This window comes from Eschrichtius robustus, chromosome 4 (assembly GCF_028021215.1).
Source record: "Eschrichtius robustus isolate mEscRob2 chromosome 4, mEscRob2.pri, whole genome shotgun sequence".
Taxonomy (NCBI): Eukaryota; Metazoa; Chordata; class Mammalia; order Artiodactyla; family Eschrichtiidae; genus Eschrichtius; species Eschrichtius robustus.
This window is the reverse complement of record NC_090827.1, coordinates 109,443,785-109,464,224: the sequence shown is the minus strand read 5'-3', so window position 1 is coordinate 109,464,224 and position 20,440 is coordinate 109,443,785. Positions and strand designations below refer to the sequence as shown.

The 20,440-nt window shown below is 41.5% G+C and overlaps 1 protein-coding gene across 8 annotated transcripts in view; it reads left to right on the top strand.

Annotated features, from left to right (window-relative positions):
- CC2D2A (coiled-coil and C2 domain containing 2A) overlaps nt 1-20,440 on the top strand; it is a 133,538-nt gene that overhangs the window by 54,327 nt on the left and 58,771 nt on the right. For all 8 annotated transcript variants that reach the window (XM_068543200.1, XM_068543204.1, XM_068543199.1 and 5 more), the window contains 6 exons: nt 2,332-2,541; nt 3,496-3,602; nt 8,159-8,299; nt 11,649-11,805; nt 12,782-13,017; nt 19,358-19,535. In XM_068543200.1, the coding sequence (XP_068399301.1) occupies nt 2,332-2,541; nt 3,496-3,602; nt 8,159-8,299; nt 11,649-11,805; nt 12,782-13,017; nt 19,358-19,535 (1,029 nt within the window). The remainder of the gene's footprint in view (nt 1-2,331; nt 2,542-3,495; nt 3,603-8,158; nt 8,300-11,648; nt 11,806-12,781; nt 13,018-19,357; nt 19,536-20,440) is intronic.

Sequence of the window (20,440 nt, the reverse complement as noted above, 5' to 3'; positions counted from 1 at the left end):
TTGATGTTTAGTGGTACACATCTTTGTGAGGTGGGAATTTTTTAATTCATCCAGGTGGTCAGTGTGACAGTAAGACACAGAGTCACCACATGCAGATTAAAAGCCTCTAACACGAATGCAGGTTATAACTGGATACTTTTGCTTGAATAAAAGAAAAGAGATGGGCCTCCATTGTTGCGGTGTGAAGTGTAAGGATATTAATGTCAAAATTAGGACTTTGATAAGGTACAAAATATTGGAATATGACCCCTGTAGGGATGGGCTTTCCTCCCTGTAAATCCAAATGGAAGTTCAGTTCAGCATATTTTGGAAGGTACTGAGGTATAGTCAATGCATTCTTATTCAAGCATAGCATATTTGTAAACACATCCCAGTTTTACAAGAACAGTTTTAAAAAATAAAAAATCTATAGGTCTTCTCATCAAAGACAGACTTAATGTTATTTTATAGAAGAAACTTGTTCTTTTATGAAAGCATAGGGTACACTGTACAGGAGTCCTGTAGGAAATCGTAAGTTCTAAATATATATTAATTGTCTACTAATTTGGGGGGAAATAAGTATGAAATTGAATGGCTAAAAGGAACTAGACTCATATATCCTTACTCGTGAATACTGGTACAAAGCAGGCAACAAGACAACCCAACAACAAATTTACTGGTAAATGAAGACTCATGTTTATATGCTTTACTGTAAGTGCAAATGTTGGTACTATTTCAATGACTAATAGTAACTGAAAAGCAGATCACACTATATAACAAAGGTGAATACATTATTGGACATGTATACATGTACATACACACAGTGTGGCCTCCGTTTTCCGTGCTTAGTCTGATGGGGAGAATGTTAGGATCTTGTGATCTAGGATTCTAACTCTGGAGCCCCCTCTTCCAGTTTCCATCCCTCCCTCTGCACATCTCAGACTTCATCCTTCCTGCCCCAAGTTATAAAGATCACACCCCATTTTTCCCCTTTCAATCTATTGCTGCTCACAGACAGGCCTCACTATGTTGTAGGCAACCAAAACTCTCTATGGAGTTGTTGCAGGAAGGGGGACCCCTTCCAGGGCCCAAGCATGGGCTCTTGTCTAATGGCCAACAGTTCCCTAACAGAATGAACCAGGTGATACGTGTGAAGTGCTTTATATGATGCCTAGTGACCTACAAAATGCCAACTGGATCTTCTTCCTCAGCCTCCCATTTGTAAGATAAAGAGATAAAGGCACGGAGATGTGTAGTGACTTGCCCAAGGTTCCAGAGCAAGTTAGAGTTGGAGCCACAGCTAGAATCCAAGGCTTCTGGCCCCAGTTCAGCATCTTTACATAATACCATGAAGACGAATTAAATGAAGAGACTCCTGAACACGTTACCCGCAATTAACATCGGATAGACGCTTTACTTCTGACAAGAATATTTGCAGCTTCCAATTTATCTCATAACTTATAAATAATACATTTGGGCCACACAATCTTTTCTAGATAACATAAATAGCTTCCAAAAGCTCCTCTCTGCAAAGGGGAGGATCGAGTGAAGTGTGTCACACCCCACAACCTGACTGTAGTCAATGTCTAGGACAAGGAGAGAACATGAAGACACAAAATCAAAAAGGTGTCCTCCCCACTTTGGAGCTCTGCAACCTCCAAAACTAGATTCATCTACGAGCAGCAGCGATCAACATAGAATATCGTGATGAGTTTAAGGAAGAAAAACAGAGATTTATCTGACACACTGTACACCAAGTGATCCAGGAAAGTCCCGGTGGAAATTTCCACTCCTGTTTTCTACACACTCAGCTGCCCCATCTGTCTCTTCCTCTGTTATTTTGCAGACTGACTTTCTTCTTCCCAGGAAAACTAGGTGCCAGCATGAAGCTCGGTTCAGAATGTTAGTCTCTGGCTGCTGTCTACGAACTAAAAACTTCTCCACGTGGAGAGTATATCTATGATCCAAATCATGGTCAGTTTGGATTAGAATCTATGCTTCTCTCATTAAAAGAATTTCAAGGTCACCAGCTGCAAAACCCAAGATTTCCAGGAAATGGGATAGTCGCATGACAAAGATTAGGGCTATGACTCAGTAGAGATAAACCCTAAAAGACCTAGGAAAGCAAGATTGAAACTATTTCTTTTCTCACTCCTTGTCCTTCATTTTACTTTTCAAGTGTTCAGAAAAGGGCAGGCCCCTAAAACCCCAGGGAACAGGGAATGCAGCAAGGTCCTCCTGGCTTGATTAGGGTAGGAAATAGTTTGCATCTGACTTTTCCCATTGCACATCAGATCAGTACCTAGGAAGTGCGTTAACTGTGTTCCCTCTACACTCTGCTCTCTTTGGCAGGCAGTAAAATACATCCACAGAAGTCAGCATTTGATTGGATCTGGAGACCCTCCTGGAAATTTCCAACTGGACATTGATATTTCGGGTTTAATCTTCACACATCATCCCTGTTTTAGCCGAGAGCATGTTTTGGCAGCCAAACTGGCCCAGTTATATGACCAGTACCTTGCAAGACGCCAGAGACACAAGGCACAATTTCTTACCGACAAGGTACCCGTGATCTCTTCCATGCCAGTTGTTGAGGGGGTTGGTTCTCCTGAGGAGCCTAAACAACAAAAATACCTTCTAGCAGCAAATGCTCGTGTGCTTCCTTCATGTTCCCTCTGTCTAGGATGTGATGTGTTGACCTACCTAGAGGCAAAAGAAAGGATACGACCATGTACATTTAACGTGTGCAAATTCAGTGGCACACACTTGGTTGAAAGAACGATTCCTGCAAAAAGAGCAAGGAATCTCACCCACCGGCAGTGGGTAGCTGTGTCTTGCTTACATGATCTCATACGATGAGACCATTCATGGCCTGAGAATCTCTGTGTCCTTAGAGACATTCTCATTGTTATATGTAATTTACCCTAACATGGTACCTAAACAAAAGTCAGTTGTTTCAACTGATGCGTAAGGAAATGTCTATCCATTTTGGATTTACTTCTAATGTGACACTGTCCCGTGGAATTTCCATGGGTAGTTTTGACTATAGACAATTTTTGCCCTGATTTTAAAACCTTACTGCCCAAATAAGAGATAACTCCACAATATCTCCTCCTATAAGTCTATAATTTTATGCTCTCTTTATATCACAAGAATGTCATTGTACGTCCAGGCCCCAGAGAGACCCACCCCACCCCCACCTTGAAAGAAAACTTGTTTCTGAGACAGTAGAGTAAAAGTAGCATCTGTCATGAGCGGCTGGATCTGGGCCACAGAACAAGGATGGACACACACAGTTCTTTATTATTCCTTTTTTTTTTTTTTTTTAAAGAATAGAAGCAATAGCTCTCTGTCAAAATTCACTTCGGTGAAAGCATGGAGACAGCTGGATGCTTGCACATCCCTTCACAGGTTGCTGACATCATTTTGCCCTGGAGAAGTGGGTGGGTCCAAGCACATCACTTGTAGTAAGGAGTAGAGCTTCTAACTCAGATCTTGTATCCATATCTTTTCTAGCTCCAAGCTCTAAGAAATGCTGTTCAGATGGGCCTTAATCCAGCAAAGACTCCTAAGTCTCTCGAAACAACCCAAAAAACCGTCAATGAGTATAAATCTGAAATTCGGTGAGTAAAATCTATCATTATAACTACTGCTTTTTTTTCCCTATACTTATTGAGAGTTTATTTTTTCAGAGTTTTTCTGAATGCACTGAATACATTAAGCCAAATGAAATAACGAGATATGTCGATCATATTAACACCAAATTTGAAGTCCAAAAAATGAATGAAGATGGGAGGGGGCACAGGGGGAATAGGGTAACTTGCACACTCTGCTAGTGTAAACAAATATTGCTACAGCCACCACTTCAGAGAGCAGCTTGTCCAGAGACAAGCAAGGAGTTGAAAATGCCAGCAGACTAGGACCCGGCAATTCTGCTTCAGACACATGTACTCCAAGGAGCTGTGTGCGCATGTGCACCGGACACGTGTGCAAGCATTCCACACACCGGACATGTGTGCAAGCATTCCACAGCATCACTTACAAGAGTAAGAAGCTAGAGATAACCCCACACCAGAATGAACCCATCTGCTTCAATCTTATAATGAACGTCCCTCCCACAGTTAGAAGGACCAAATTAGATCTGCGTATATCATGGTTAAAATAGTGTTGAATGAAAAAATCCAGTTGTCAGAGGAGACTCGCTGTGTGATACAGGTCACAAGCCCTAAACAGCACGTGAAACAATACTCATGTGTTCCAGGTACACACATGTGTGTTACATACAGACGGAAAAGACACACATGCCAGTTTCTTCCTCCAGGGAGGGAGAGGAGGGGATGGAATGGAGAGGTCTTCAAATGGAACTCTAACATTGCAAAACAAACAAACAAACAAACAAAAATTCTGAGTAAATGTGAAAAAATGTTAGTAAGTGTCATATTATTTATTATATGTGCTCTTCTATATCTTGAAATTTTTCATAATTAAAATTCAAAACTTAAAACCCTGATCATTGCCAAACAATAAGGAAACATACAATGTAGAATGTGAACATTGATTCTAGAGTCCTATTTCTCAGGGAAAATCACGGTTAACAGTTTTTTGCTGGTTCTTCCACATATATATACATGTGTGTATACATATATATATACACAGATGTGTTTATGTGTATATATGTTACTTTTTTAAAGAATCACATTGCATCTACCACCTTGCAACTTGCTTTTTTATGTAAAATGCATCTGAGACCTTTTCCTATCATAGTACATCTAGGTCTACATCATTGTTTAAAAGCTGAACATTATATAGATTTTACATTCCCCATTAATAGGTGTTTGTATTATTCCTATTGTTTATTACTTTAAATTGTACTCTAACACTACTATATGTATATATTTGTGTACCTGTGTAAGTATTTCCACAGAATAAACTCTTAGAACAGGAATTAATAAATCAAGGGGTTTATCTTTTTAAATTTTTATTGGAGTATAGTTGATTTACAATGTCATGTTATTTTCTGCTGTACAGCAAAGTGAATCAGTTACACATATACATATATCCACTCTTTTTCAGATTGTTTTCCCATATAGGTCATTACAGAGTATTGAGTAGAGTTCCCTGTGCTCTACAGTAGGTCCTTATTAGTTATCTATTCAAGGAATTTAAATGTATACTTTTCTCTTTACAATCTACCCTTGAGTTGGAAGTTCTCCTACCAAAGTGAAAACTAGTGATGTTTGTATACTGTAGTTGTAAAAGTATGAAGAGTATGTTTAAAAATGAAAATTCTTACTTGTGTCAAAAGAAAAGCATATATCCTCCTCCTTGTGAAAGTAATTTTTGTTTTAGTATACACTGAGTAAGAAAAAGTGACAAAAAGCTACTCTGGATACAATGAAGGTTTGATATGGAATTGCATTTATTAATCAGTATTTGAGAAACAGTGGCAGAATTGTGTGTGAGTCCTACAGACCATGCCAGGTGGACCCATGGATCGCAGACCCATTGCAGACCTCCTGCCACCCCTGGAGACGGAAACCACTGAGATTCAGCATTTCTGATGCAGTGAAAGAGTGGATTTTAGTCCTTTACTGACTTTTCACGTGGTGGTAAAGCCAATTCTAAGCAGGTGGTCTGTTCCGGGATATCTCATCAAGGGGACCTGTTCCCTGAAGCCCCCTGGGAGCTGCTGATGGGCCGCCTTGGAGCCCACCCCTGGGTATCTGATAGGTCCCAGGTTGGGGCGGCTAACCTCAGCCAGTGACGCATTTTCCATCTTATTTTCCGTAAGTGGCATCATGACCACGTTGCTCGTCCTCTGCACTGGAACCAGGCTGTATTAGGAAAGGAAACATGGGTGTTTGTGCAATACAGGGGGACACTTTTTATTTAACCCTCTCCTGGAACTTCACCCTCACATACGCTCAATCTTGAACAAATAAAAAGTCTAGGATCTCAGATCCCCATCCAGCTACCGCTTTATCCCTGTATTTCGCTTCACAGCCAAACTTCTGGCAAGTGTTTACTAGTAAGTATTTTAGATGTAAATTTGGTCAGTACTGCTGTCTCTACTCCCTCCCCTCCCCTTCGCTGTCCCGTCTAGCCTCTTTCCTGCACCCACCTTTGCCCTGAGGCTGATCTTGCCACAGTCCTGGGGAAGCTCCGCGTTGCTAAGCGGAAGGGGACCTCTCAGCCCCCCTGGTACTCGGCATTGGGCACTGTCCCCACAGGGTGCCCGTTGAGACATTCTCTTCCCTTTACGTCCACGCACCACCCTCTCTCTCAGATGCCCTCACCCCTCTTCGGCCACCTGTCCTTCCCGCTATCCTTTGCCTAATCTTCCTTCTTTGCCCAGCTTCTAAATGTTCAGAGTTCCTCCCAGGACTTTTTTCTTTTTAATCTTTTGTTAATCTGCATTTTCTCCTGAGATGAATCCAGTCCTGTGGTTTTAAATATCATCTAGATGCCAATGTGGCTCCCAAAGTTTCACCTCTGGGCTGGACCCCTTTCCACACTCCAGACCCCATCTACATCAGGCTTCAGAAAAGCGTTACCGGGCTCCCTAATCACAGTTGCTTTTTCCTCTTCCTCCATAGGCTGGCAACAACCTGTAATTAAATATTCTTTCGTGATTCTTTGCTTCTCTAGCTCATAGGTCAAATTTTACTTGCTAAGCGTTCTTTTTAGCATTTCTAAGAAACTATCTTGTCAGGGACTAAAAAAGGAAGAAGAAACTATATCAGAAAGGCTTAAGGTGTCATATAACTCAGTAAAATAATTTTATATTGCACTTTTTTTTAAAGGAGGCAGGGGAGATAGCTGCTAAAGGCATGAGAGAAGAACAGACCACTTGGTAATGACAGATAATATTTGTGGACCACTTACCAGATGTCAGACATGGTTCTAGTATTAATTAACTCGTTTACTCCTCCCAGCAACCCTGTGAAATAAATTCTGTTATCATCTCTACTTTACAGATAAGGCATGTAGAAGTAAAGTAGTTTGCCCAAGGCCGGCTAGAACCAGCATTTAAATCTGGGTATCTTGGTTCCCACATCTGTGCCCTTAACCAGAATGCTTTACTGCTCCTCAAGAAGAGTGTTCCTTATTCTAGGTCATTGCCTCCTAGCTTTTTTAAGGTCTTCCGAGAGTCCCAAATCTTGGCTACCCAACCACCAACTGGCCACCAGCTTCTGCCTGCCACCTGCCTTTTCCATGACACCAATCGAATGATCAGAAACCTAGAGCTCTGTGTTTCTCTGCACCATCTCCAGACTAAGTCATCACAAGTACAACCAACTTCCAGACACAGGCCTTCCTTCTGGAGTTCAGGAGGTCATGATTCATGAAACACTGTGGCTATGGTTTCCTAGGGCACTCTGTCAGTCGTTTATCTATGTGTCTGTCTCCTGAGCTAAGCTATAAACTCCCTGAGAACAGAGACACCTACTATCTCCTAGGAACCACTTCTGAATCCCCTGGAATGACACCTGATACTTGCCCAAGAAAAAAAAAAATCTAATTAATTAACTAACTAATGGCATAATAGAGTACATTTGGATTCTGGACTTGGCTATTATTTGTAGAGGGGGCTTAAAGTAAGGCATTAAATAATTCCCAAACACTTTAAATAATATCAATCACAGTGAAAGCATTTTCACATGAAGCCTCTTCAAAGCAAGCCAAAAATATCGCTAATCTAGTCAGCACTGAAAACTCACCAAGGGATGTAGTAACATTACTTCATCTCCTAAATGTAGGACTGGTGATTAGTGTTAACACAGGCAGACTTTAATATACTTGTTAACTGGGACAGCAACATACTTTCCTGTTTATCATAGTTTAGTCCATGAGAACTACGTTTACTGGGCCCCTTATTTTCATAACTTCAAAAGTGGCTGTTTAAGATTACACAGTATTAATGGGAATTTTAAATGGTAATTTAGTTTGATTGAAGTCAGATTCTACTGGAGAAAACAAAATCAAATAACCTATAAAAACAGACCAGCATCCTATTGACTTCAAATTTGCATTCATATTTTTGGTTTTCTAGTACTTAAGAAATATCGTAGCTGTGAAATTAACTATACAATCACTATAGCATTATTAGTTTCTTTTCCTAATTTGCAAACACACCTAAATAACTTTTAAATATATATCCATGTATTATATCTTGTAGGCAAACAAGAAAACTGCGTGATGCTGAACAAGAAAAAGATCGAACATTGCTTAAGACCATCATAAAAGTCTGGAAAGAGATGAAATCCCTTCGAGAGTTCCAGAGGTTTACAAATACACCCTTGAAACTTGTTTTGAGAAAGTAGGCTTTTTCAAAAATTGTTTTATTGGGTTATATCATGCATAGGGGGAAATGTTTTAAACATAGATACAATTTTTAAAATAATTTTAAAAATAATAATTACAAATGAATAACCATGTGCAACTCCCCAAGTTAAGAACTAGAACATTACTAGTATCTGAGCATCCCCCATGTTCCTAACCCCAATTACATCTCCTCCGTCCCAGAAGTAACCATTTTCTGGACTTTTATGATCAGTGTTTCCTTGCTTTTAGTTAGTAGCTTTGCCATCTATGTGTAATCTCTAACAGTCTAATATTGCCTGTATCTGACTTTTCCATAAGTGAAAGTATATTGTGTTGTATGAACACACACCTGTTTAGTGACATAAAGGGAAGAGAATGTCTCTTTAGTGAACACACACCTGTTTCTTTTCTTCAATACCACTGCAGATTCATCTCCTTTTTTGGCACACAGTTGTAGTTAATTCTCTTTGCTTTATAACACTTCATTATATGAATATAACAAAATTTGTCTATTTTACTGTTGATGGACATTTAAGTTGATTCCATTTTTCAGCTGTTATAGACAGCACTTCTTTTTTTTTTTTTTTTTACATTTTAAAAGAATGAATTTTATTTCTCAAAATTGTTATAAAAATGTTACTCGGTTTTCAAGTACAATTCATCATTTCTTAAGTGCCCACTCTGTCATGCATTGTGCTAGGCTCTTGGGCTACGCTGATGAAGGAGATAAACATCATCTCTTTCCTCCCAGAGCTTCCAGTTTGGGAGTGAAGGGGACACAGATGATAAAATTAGACAGCACTTCTATAGACGTTTTTGCATGTGTCTTTTTAGGGTGCATGTGCCTAAGTTTTCCAGAAATATACCTGGAAGTGGAATTGTCGAGTCTTAGGGGATGTGCTTCTCCAAATACTTATATGCTGATTGCAGACACTTTTCCAGCGTGTTTGTGCTGACTTACAGTTTGACCAGTGTTCCCATGGGTCCATGTCACCCGTATCAGCCATATCACCTGATGTTGTCAAACATTAACATTTTGCCAATCTGATGGCGTGTTTTAATTTATATTTCTTATGCATGAATTGGCCATTTTGAATTCCTCTTTTTCAAAGTGTCTGTTCAAGGCTTTTGCCAATTTTTGAACTGGATTGTTTGTCCTTTTGTCTTTTCCATAATTTGTAGAAGTTTGGTATATATCCTGAACATGAGACCTTTGTCGATGTGTGTTGCAGAAATCTTCTGTAGTTGTCTTTTTAGTAGTTTGCTGCTTTTTGAAGAATAGTAATTCTTAATTTTAAAGAGATAGAATATATTAGTCTTTTCTTTTCTGATCAGTGCTTTTTGTTTGAAGAAATCCTTCCCCTGAAACAAGTAGATATACTACTATATTGTCTCCTGTAATCTTCATAGTTTAATCTTTCAAATTCACCTTTAATCTATTTGGAATTGATCTTTGTGTGTGGTGTGGAGAAAGTATGCTTTGATAATATTTATGCAGCTGAACTGACTAGACTTTGGTACATAATTAAGAGTACAGTTATCACCACAAAACCATGTTCTGCATATTAATTCAAGAGCATCTCCGCTGGTTTCGGTCCCTTCCTGTTTGTTTCATCTGCATAAGTGATGTGCCCATACATCTACATGAAAAGTGACACATGAGGGCAATTATCTGATACTGTGCTTTGAAAACAGTCAGTTTTTAGCCAAAGATAGCTGCAAATTGTGATGCTGGGGGGTTGTAATTATCATAAAACTGAGAAAACATTCTGCAGTTTCCAGGACAAACACAAGACTGTGCTTTATGAGGGCAGGGACCTTGTCACCACTGGATATCTGGTCCCAGACAGCACACCTGCCACTTAGTATCTGCTCAGTTAATATAAAATATATAATATAATATGAAAACAAATTCAAATTCTGTCTGTCCCACAGAAATCATGGATGTCTTCCAGAAATCCCAGTGTTTTGGCTTCCATATTCCATCTTCCAGGCCATCCCTCCCATCCAGAAGCAGAACATAAATATTTACAAGATTGTTTTCTCCTTCCTTCCTTAAGTTTAGGATAAACAAAAATTTATAGGAAATTTACCGCTAAGGTCACCTCTAGGTTACAAACTTCCTTTTTGTGATACTTCACATCCCTTCCACCCATAAGTAGCTGTGTCCTAAATTCTTTCGGAGTGCCCTTTCTTCACATTCTTGATTCATCTAGCTACCTTATGATACAGCATTATTTCTTCCTGCAAAAATATTTAAATTTAAACTAGTTTATTCATGCCTCTGATTAACAAGGAGAAAAGCGAATGAATATATATCAGAGATGGAATATAACTTGGGGGCCAAATTTCTCTGATGTTTATAAATTTCAGGTGTTTCCCAAGTGATTTCTTCAGTAGTAGCTTTGTAAGAGTCTGCGCCTCGGGGGGCTGTTAACTGCTAACCCACCAGGCCACACGTGTACATACGCAAACGTTGGTCAGCTCTAGGCGCTTGACTAAGTTTCTCTAAAAAGGAGCTGGAACTTTAGGAGAGTTGAACCTGCAGGCCAGACCATACTGACCACATTAGGAGATAAGCACAGGGGATGCGTTGAAACAACTCTGAAGTGCTGGGTGGGATGTGCTGGATACCATGCTTGCCCTCCCCCGCCCTCCTGGGGAGTCACACTGTCCATCCACATGTAAAGGGCTCTGCGAAGCCCTTTACAAAGCAACACGGAAACCTTCACATTTGTTCAATCTCGTGTTGATTTGGCCACAGCACCTTTTTTTTTTGTAGGGCACCTCATAGAACCAGCACTCTACAGAACACACCGTGGGAAGCACTGCTCTGGGTCAGGCTGAACATTAATGCACTGTCAGCAGAATCATCAAAGGAAAATTCAAATTGTCAACCCAAAGTCAAAAAGTAGTTTCAGGGATTTGGTAGCAGCGTAATGAAGTGGTTCCTCAGAGACTTGAAGAATTAACAAAATAACTACAATGAAACTGCTGCCCCTGTCAGCTGAGAATTTGCAGGCACTGTGTCAGGGTGCCATCTGGATCATCTAACTCAGCGTGGCTTTGTTGCTTAGTGTAAATAGATTGGGCTCATATTGCAGCTCTTCCATTCACCAGCTGTGTGTTCTTGGGAAAGTCACTTAACCTCTCTGTGCTGCAGTCTCCTAGTGTATAAAATGCTGAAGGTAACAGTATCTGCCTCACACGGTTGTGTGCTCACCTGTGCAAAGCTTTTAGGAGAGGAGCTGCCACAGAGCAAGCCCAATACAGGTATTTGCTGCTATTATTACTCTATCACTTAATTTCAAGAAATAACTAAGGTGCTATAAATTATTTTAAAGGGAAAAAGTTGACCAGAAAGCTGATGAAGAAGCATATGAAGCAGAAATTCAGGCCGAGATAAGTGAATTGTTGGAAGAGCACATGGAAGAGTACGCACAGAAGATGGAGGCATACAGAAGTGCACAGCAGCAGCGGAAAGCCTGGAAGAAAGCCCAGGTCTGCAAACAGCCTGGAACAGAGCTGACCTGGGGGACAGGAAGGGTCTAGGTAGAGGCACCTTGAGACAGGAGGAGGGAAATGGGCAGGCGGACTGGGGTCCCCTGCCTGCTGCACTCTGTCTCCCTCCCAGCCCCCTCGCCAGGGGACAAAAGGATGAGAGAATGAACTGATGAATGCACTTGTTGAAAAAGCCACCCAGCCTGCTGATACCAGAGAAAGTTTTTTCCAAAAACAGTTCTCTGTATCATCCTGTGGCTGTTTGAGTGAACCAGCAATAACCTGGTAATCACTCACGTGCCTGTCAAGCTCTGTGATACATATTTTACTATTTTACGTGGCTTACCCTATCTGATGTAGGGTATTGGTGCTTCTGGGCTTCCCCCAGAAAATTATATAACTTTATACGTATGACCTTGCAAAACTGGGACAATAAGTAATAAATAATCCAGGGACACAATAAGTAATAGATCAGGGTGACCTGCAGTGTCAGTTGTATTCACAAGCCTTACTTTAATTTCAAGATGTATCCTTGGGACTTCCCTGGTGGTCCAGTGGTTAAGACTCCGCGCTTCCACTGTAGGGGGCACAGGTTCGATTCCTGGTTGGGGAACTCCCGCATGCTGCGTGTGCAGCCAAAAAAAGATGTATCCCTGGTCTTTAGAACCAATACTAATGAGCAGATGAATAGTTAACTTTTTTAAGCTCTCTCTAGGGACCAGGCACTGTGATAAGTTCTTTCCAGACATTACCTCATTTCAAGAGCCCTGGAAAAAGTTTCCTGTAATTGTTCCCACTTTGTAGACGAGAAAACTGAGGTATGGAGAGGTCAAATGGCTTAGTGAGCTGCCTGAGTGCACACAGCTGGTTGAGGTGGAGCTGGGTTTGCATCCAGGTCTATCCGATTCTGAAGACTGTGCTTTTCAAAGAAATTCCAAAATTCCTGTTTGACATAAGGTTGCCTCTTACCCAACAGAGGGCCAAAAAGAAGAAAAAGAAACAAGCAGTCGAAGAACATCCTGATGAGATGAAGGAGCCAGATCCCGGGGAGGAGCCTGTGAAACCCGTCCCTCCAGAGCCCACAGATCGGGCTGTGATAGAGCAGCAGGTGAGGGAGAGAGCAGCCCAGAGCCGGAGGAGGCCCGGGGAGCCCACGCTGGTCCCAGAGTTGAGCCTTGCGGGGAATGTGACACCCAACGACCAGTGTCCCAGGTGAGCAGATGCTCCAACCATGAATAAGGTTGACATGTGACACACACACTGCACCATTTGGAGTGTACATCTCCTGACTGACGTGGAATGATCAGGAGAATCGTGAAGTCTCTGTAGATATTTATTAGGTTGGACGATATGAAATTGCAGGTATTTGTCCAGATTTTGGTGATTTCATATGGTTCACCCGCCCAACGCATCCCCACTGGCCACTCAGGAGCTCATTACCAGAAGCTGCCTGTAGGGGGCACTCTGCACCGTGCCTGCCTGCATGGCTTCTGGTTTGGAGCCTTTATCTGTAACCTCAGTGTGTCTTTTTTGTCCACTGCTGGCACACCCCCCCCCGTCCCTGGCACAGACACCCAGATCTCTCCTTGGCCCTTGATTTCAGCTGCTCCGTAGGCCAGCTGCTCTCTTTGAAGGCCTCACAGAGCCTCCCAAAGGAATTGTGGATATTCCCTATAGCTTGAGATAAAGTCAAGGCCATCTGAGGCACACCCTCCAGATCTGGTAGAATTGCATCTCTAGTCATTCGTATGTGATCCCTAAAAGTTATATAACGTTTATAAATCTATACATATAATAAGTTCATAAACACACATATGTATGTTCGTCCTTTTTTTAGAAATTTATAATTTAATAAAAATATTTTAAGTTTGCTATTTATTTCTTTCCTATACTTTACAGAGATGGGTCTCAAAGTGTAACCCCAGGACCAGCACCATCAGCATCCCTGGAGAACTTGTTGGAAATTCTCAGGTTCTACTGAGACCTGCTGAATCAGAAATTCTGGGTTAGGGCCCAGAAAACTGTGTTTTCACAAGGTTTCCAGGTGATTCTGATGCATGTTAAAGCATACTGCTATCTATTAAAGGAAATATATTGAAATAATCATTACCACCAGATCCCAGGCCTAATGCTCCAGTACCCAGAAGACCTATCATGAACACAGGGAATATCTCAGACTTGAATCTTCAATATTCCACCATAGAAAGTGAGAAGTCAGCATCGGAGATATTAGGATGCAGGGCTTAACTAGGATGTCTTTATAAGACCCCACAGTCTTCTTAGTTTCGAACTTCTATTAATATGCTAATAACTTACTTTTACATTGTAGCTTCCTGTGCATTTTCATGGGTTCTCTCAACTTCGTAGCATTCAGATGCTATACATAAGTAAACTGTTCCCCAGCACTAAATTAGCTACTTTCAGGCCACAAATACCATACCATATAACTTCGTTATGAACATTCAAAATATGTGATTTTGAGCATGTTTTTTAAAGGGAAAATTTAGGCTTGATTTTACAGTCCTTTATGGTGAGTCCCATTTTGACCAAGAATGTATACCTCAGTCTGAAGTTTCTGGGTTTTCACTAGGCTTGGGGACTATAAACCAGATTGCCCCAAGCCAATGATTATAAGCTACCCTCTTCATCAGGCCATCAGGTCAAAGGGGGCCATGCAGAAGACGGAGATGTTTTAGGTCTGTTGGTGGCATGGGGTTGAAGTATTGGGAATAAGCCTTTAAAAAACCCTGAGTGAAGTCTTTGGGGGTCTTGGATATTTCTCAAGATTTGTTGTTAAATGTCTTTTATAGAAAAAAAATATATATTCAAGTCAACTGAGCAATTTCATGCCTGGGATGGGCCTAAATTATGGAGAGGTAAAAAGTTAAAACTACCCACTCAATTTAATGAGTACAGAATTTCTATTTGGGATGATGAAAACATTCTAGAGAAGGATAGTGGTGTTGGTTGCACAACATTGTGAATGTACTTAATGCCGCTGAATGGTATACTTAAAAATAGTTACAGTGATAAGTGTTATGTTGTGTCTATACATCATAATATAAAAAAAAAAAAACTACCACCCAAAAAACCCTGAGTGTGTTTTAGATTTTTATGTTCTAACCTTTTAATTTCCTTAACAAACTTGAGTTGCTATTGGCTTAACCAATAACTGGAGTTTGTAGTGGGCATCTCTGCAAATATGTACAATAAAACTAAAGACCGCTCTTGAAGGTTTTGATTTTTTTTAACTTCCTGGCTATAAGAATGATATGCTTGGAGAGACCTTCAAGATAGTGGAGGAGTAAAACGTGGAGATCACCTTCCTCCCCACAAATACATCAGAAATACATCTACATGTGGAACAACTCCTACAGAACACCTACTGAACACTGGCAGAAGACCTCAGACTTCCCAAAAGGCAAGAAACTCTGCCACATACCTGGGTAGGGCAAAAGAAAAAAGAAAAAACAGAGACAAAAGAACAGGGATGGGACCTGCACCTCTGGGCCAGAGCTGTGAAGGAGGAAAAGTTTCCACACACTAGGAAGCCCCTTCACTGGTAGAGATGGGGGGTTGGCGGGGGGAAGCCTCGGAGCCACGAAGGAGAGCATAGCAACAGGGGTGCGGAGGGAAAAGCAGAGAGATTCCCGCACAGAGGATCAGTGCCGACCAGCACTCACCAGCCCGAGAGGCTTGTCTGCTCACCCGCTGGGGCAGGTGGGGGCTGGGAGCTGAGGCTCCAGCTGCAGAGTTCAGATCCCAGGGAGAGGACTGGGGTTGGCTGCGTGAACACAGCCTGAAGGGGGCTAGTGCACCACAGCTAGCCAGGATGGAGTCCAGGAAAAAGTCTGGAACTGCCTAAGAGGGAAGAGATCATTGTTTTGGGGTGCGCGAGGAGAGGAGATTCAGGGCACTGCCTAAATGAGCTCCAGAGATGGGTGCGAGCCGCGGCTATCAGCGTGGACACCAGAGACGGGCATGAGACGCTAAGGCTGCTGCTGCAGCCACCAAGAAGCCTGTGTGCAAGTACAGGTCACTATCCACAGCTCCCCTCCCGGGAGCCTGTGCAGCCTGCCACTGCCAGGGTCCTGTGATCCAGGGACAACTCCCCCGGGAGAACACAGGGTGCACCACAGGCTGTTGCAACGTTATGCTGGCCTCTGCCGCCGCAGGTTCACCCCGCATTCCATACCCCTCCCTCCCACCGGCCTGAGTGAGCCAGAGCTTCCAAATCAGCCACTCCTTTAACCCCCTCCTGTCTGGGCAGGGAACAGACACTCTCAGGCAACCTACAAGCAAAGGTCAAAATTTAAATTTGGGGCCAAATGCAAAGCTGAACCCCAGGAGCTGTGTGAACAAAGAAGAGGAAGGGAAATTTCTCCCAACAGCCTCAGAAGCAGCAGATTAAATCTTCACAGTCAACCTGATGTACCCTGAATCTCTGGAATACCTGAATAGATAACAAATCATTGCAAAATTGAGGCGGTGGACTTTGGGAGCAACTGCAGACTTGGGGCTTGCATTCTGCATCTAATTTGTTTCTGCTTTTATGTTTATTTTAGTTTAGTGTTTAGAGCTTATTATCACTGGTAGACTTGTTTATTGATTTGGTTGCTCTCTTCCTTTTTTTTTAATATATATATTTTTTTCATTTTTCTCTTTTTGTGACTGTGCATGTGTGTGTATGCTTCTTTGTGTGATATTGTCTGTATAGGTTTGTTTTTACCATTTGTCCTAGGTTCTGTCTTTTTTTAGTTTTTATTTTTTTAGTATAGTTTTTAGCACTTGTTATCATTGGTGGATTTGTTTTTTGGTTTGGTTGCTCTGTTTTTTCTTTCTTTCATTTTCTTTTTCTTTTTTTTAATTACTTTTTAATTTTTAATAATTTTTTTAATTTTAATAACTTTTTATTTTATTTTATTTTATTTATTTATTTCATTCCTGTTTCTTTTATTTTTCCATTTACTTCTGAGCCATGTGGCTGACAGGGTCTTGGTGTTCCAGCCAGGTGTCAGGCCTGTGCCTCTGGGTTGGGAGAGCTGAGTTCAGGACGTTGGTCCACCAGAGACCTCCTGGCTCCACGTAATATCAAATGGCAAAAGCTCTCCCAGAGATCTCCATCTCAACGCTAAGACCCAGCTCCACTCAATGACCAGCAAACTACAGTGCTGGACACCCTATGCCAGACAACTAGCAAGACAGGAACACAACCCGCCCCCCCATTAGCAGATAGGCCACCTAAAAGCATAATAAGCTCACACACACCCCAAAACAGATGACCGGACGCAGTCCTGCGCACCAGAAAGACAAGATTCAGCCACATCCACCAGAGCACAGGCACCAGTCCCCTCCACCAGGAACCATACGCAACCCACAGAACTAACCTTAGCCACTGGGAGCAGACACCAAAAACAACGGGAACTATGACCTGCAGCCTGCGAATAGGTGACCCCAAACACAGTAAGTTAAGCAAAATGAGAAGACAGAGAAAAACACAGCAGATGAAGGAGCAAGGTAAAAGCCCACCAGACCAAACAAATGAAGAGGAAATAGGCAGTCTACCTGAAAAAAAAAGTCAGAGTAACAATAGTAAAGATGAGCCAAAATCTTGGAAATAGAATGGAGAAAATACAAGAAACATGTAACAAGGACCTAAAAGAACTAAAGAGCAAACAAACAGTGATGAAAACACAATAAATGAAATTAAAAATTCTCTAGAAGTAATCAATAGAAGAATAACTGAGGCAGAAAAACGGATAAGTGACCTGGAAGATGAAATAGTGGAAATAACTACCACAGAGTGGAATAAATAAAAAAGAATGAAAAGAATTGAGGACAATCTCAGAGACCTCTGGGACAACATTAAACACACCAACATTCGAATTATAGGGGTCCCAGAAGAAGAAGAGAAAAAGAAAGAGACTGAGAAAATATTTCAAGAGATTATAGTTGAAAACTTCCCTAATATGGGAAAGGAAATAGTCAATCAAGTCCAGGAAGCACAGAGAGTCCCATACAGGATAAATAAAAGGAGAAACACGCCAAGACACATTAATTAAACTATCAACATTGCTAATCATTATAGAAATGCAAACCAAAACTACAATGAGGTATCACCTCACACCAGTCAGAATGGCCATCATCAAAAAATCTACAAACAATAAATGCTGGAGAGATTGTGGAGAAAAGAGAACCCTTTTGCACTGTTGGTGGGAATGTAAATCGATACAGCCACTATGGAGAACAGTATGGCGGTTCCTTAAAAAACTAAAAATAGAACTACAGTGTGACCTAGCAATCCCGCTACTGGGCATATTCCCTGAGAAAGCCATAATTCAAAAAGAGACGTGCCGCAATGTTCACTGCATCACTATTTACAATAGCCAGGACATGGAAGCAACCTAAGTGTCCATCGACAGATGAATGGATAAAAAAGATGTGGCACATATATACAGTGGAATATTACTCAGCCATAAAAAGAAATGAAATTGAGTTATTTGTAGTGAGGTGGATGGACCTAGAGTCTGTCATACAGAGTGAAGTAAGTCAGAAAGAGAAAAACAAATACCGTATGCTAACACGTATATATGGAATCTAAAAAAAAAAAAATGGTTCTGAAGAACCTAGGGGCAGGACAGGAATAAAGACACACACGTAGAGAATGGACTTGAGGACACGGGGATGGGGAAGGGTAAGCTGGGATGAAGTGAGAGAGTGGCATGGACTTATATACACTACCAAATGTAAAATAGATAGCTAGTGGGAAGCAGCTGCACAGCACAGGGAGATCAGCTTGGTGCCTTTTGTTCACCTAGAGTGGTGGGATAGGGAGGGTGGGAGGGAGACGCAAGAGGGAGGAGATATAGGGATATATGTATATGTATAGCTGATTCACTTTGTTATAAAGCAGAAACTAACACACCATTGTAAAGCAATTATACTCCAATATAGATGTCAAAAAAAAAAAAAAAAAAAGAATGATATGCTTGCCAGGATACCTCCTATCTTCTATTGGGATTCAAATGACCTTTAAGAATAGGAACATTTCTTAATCCCCTGCAGCCAGTGAGCAGTGACTCACCATCGGAAAATGTTAAGAAAAAGCTTGGATCTTGGAAAAGCAGAGTTGACCCAACTGCTACAATATGCTATTATATTTTTTGGTTAAAACATCCTACCCAAACATAAATCACTACTAGCCTTTATGGTCTGAACTCACTCCATTTAACAAATAATATAATTCTGTTTACTTTAAACTTTGGGATACAAATGTAAGGATTGTTTGAAATAATTAAGGAGACCGTAGCACAGTGATGCTTGAGCACAGTTCTAAATCCCCTGTGGCCTTTTCAGGGCCTCTTATTTCATATCACACATACTATTATATTAAGCTCTGCGAGACCTATGGCTGCCTTGGTTCAATGAAGGCTAAAGTGACTGAAACTCCAGCTCCAGTGTATCTTATTCTGGTCAGTGCTCATTTGTCGAACACTCCAGTTATACTTAGTAAAGGAATACTGACCCACCAGTGAATGGTCTCACTCTGCAGGGTGGAGGTCTTGCGAAGGGAAGATGTCAAGAGGCGCTCGCTGTATTTAAAGGTGACCTTCAACAACAAGGAAGTGTCCAGGACCGACAGTCGGCCGCTTGGGGCTGACTTCCGTGTTCACTTTGGACAGATTTTCAACTTGCAAATAGTCAACTGGCCGGAGAGTTTAACACTGCAGGTACATATTTTAATTATAGTCACTGCCCCAAGAATTTTTGGTCATCACAGGTGCGAGATGGTTTTAAATCATCCATTGGCTATGCTGGTGTCCTGATAGATTCTCAAGGGGAACAGAAGGTCAGCTCCTTCTGGGCACGTCTTAAGGTCTTGGCAGAAAAGATCTGTTACCCCACTTGGCTCCTAGAAATGCTGGCAGAGTAACTGGCCACAGTGCTCAAGTGTGTGTCTCTAGACAAGGTGGGGGGATGAGGGAGGATGGGGGATGGTGGAGAGGTCTCTGGCTCATTCATCGGAGAACTTCAAGGTCCCGCTGTGCCAAGATCCTAGCATAATATACCAGAGAAATCAACTTCTATAATCACAGGTGGTTATAATGGGGGGTTGGGGTACAGGTGCTAGGATCCCCCAAAATAAATAAAGCTCCCCACTAGCCTAAATGCCACCATTAGCAATATATTTATTTGTGTCTGTTTTAGTTTCCTAAGGCTGCCATAATGAAGCACCACAAACTTGGTGACTTAAGACAACAGCCATTTATTCTCTCACTGTTCTGGAGGCCCTGAAGTCTGAAATCAAGGTGTCAGTAGGGCTGTGCTCCCTCCAAAAGCTCTAGAGAAGAACCCTTCCTGCCTCTTCAGCTCCTGGTGATTCCAGGTGTTCCTTGGCTTGTGGTAGCATCACTCCCATCTCTGCTTCCATCTACACATGGCCTTCTCATGTCTGTGTGTCCTTTTTGGTCTCTTACAAGGACACTCTCGTTGGACTTAGGACCCACCCTAATCCAGTATACGCTCATCTGGATCTTTAACTAATTACTCCTGGAAACACCCGATTTCCAAATAAGGTCACATTCTGTGGTTCCAGGTGGACATGAATTTTTAGAGGACACTATTCAGTCTACTA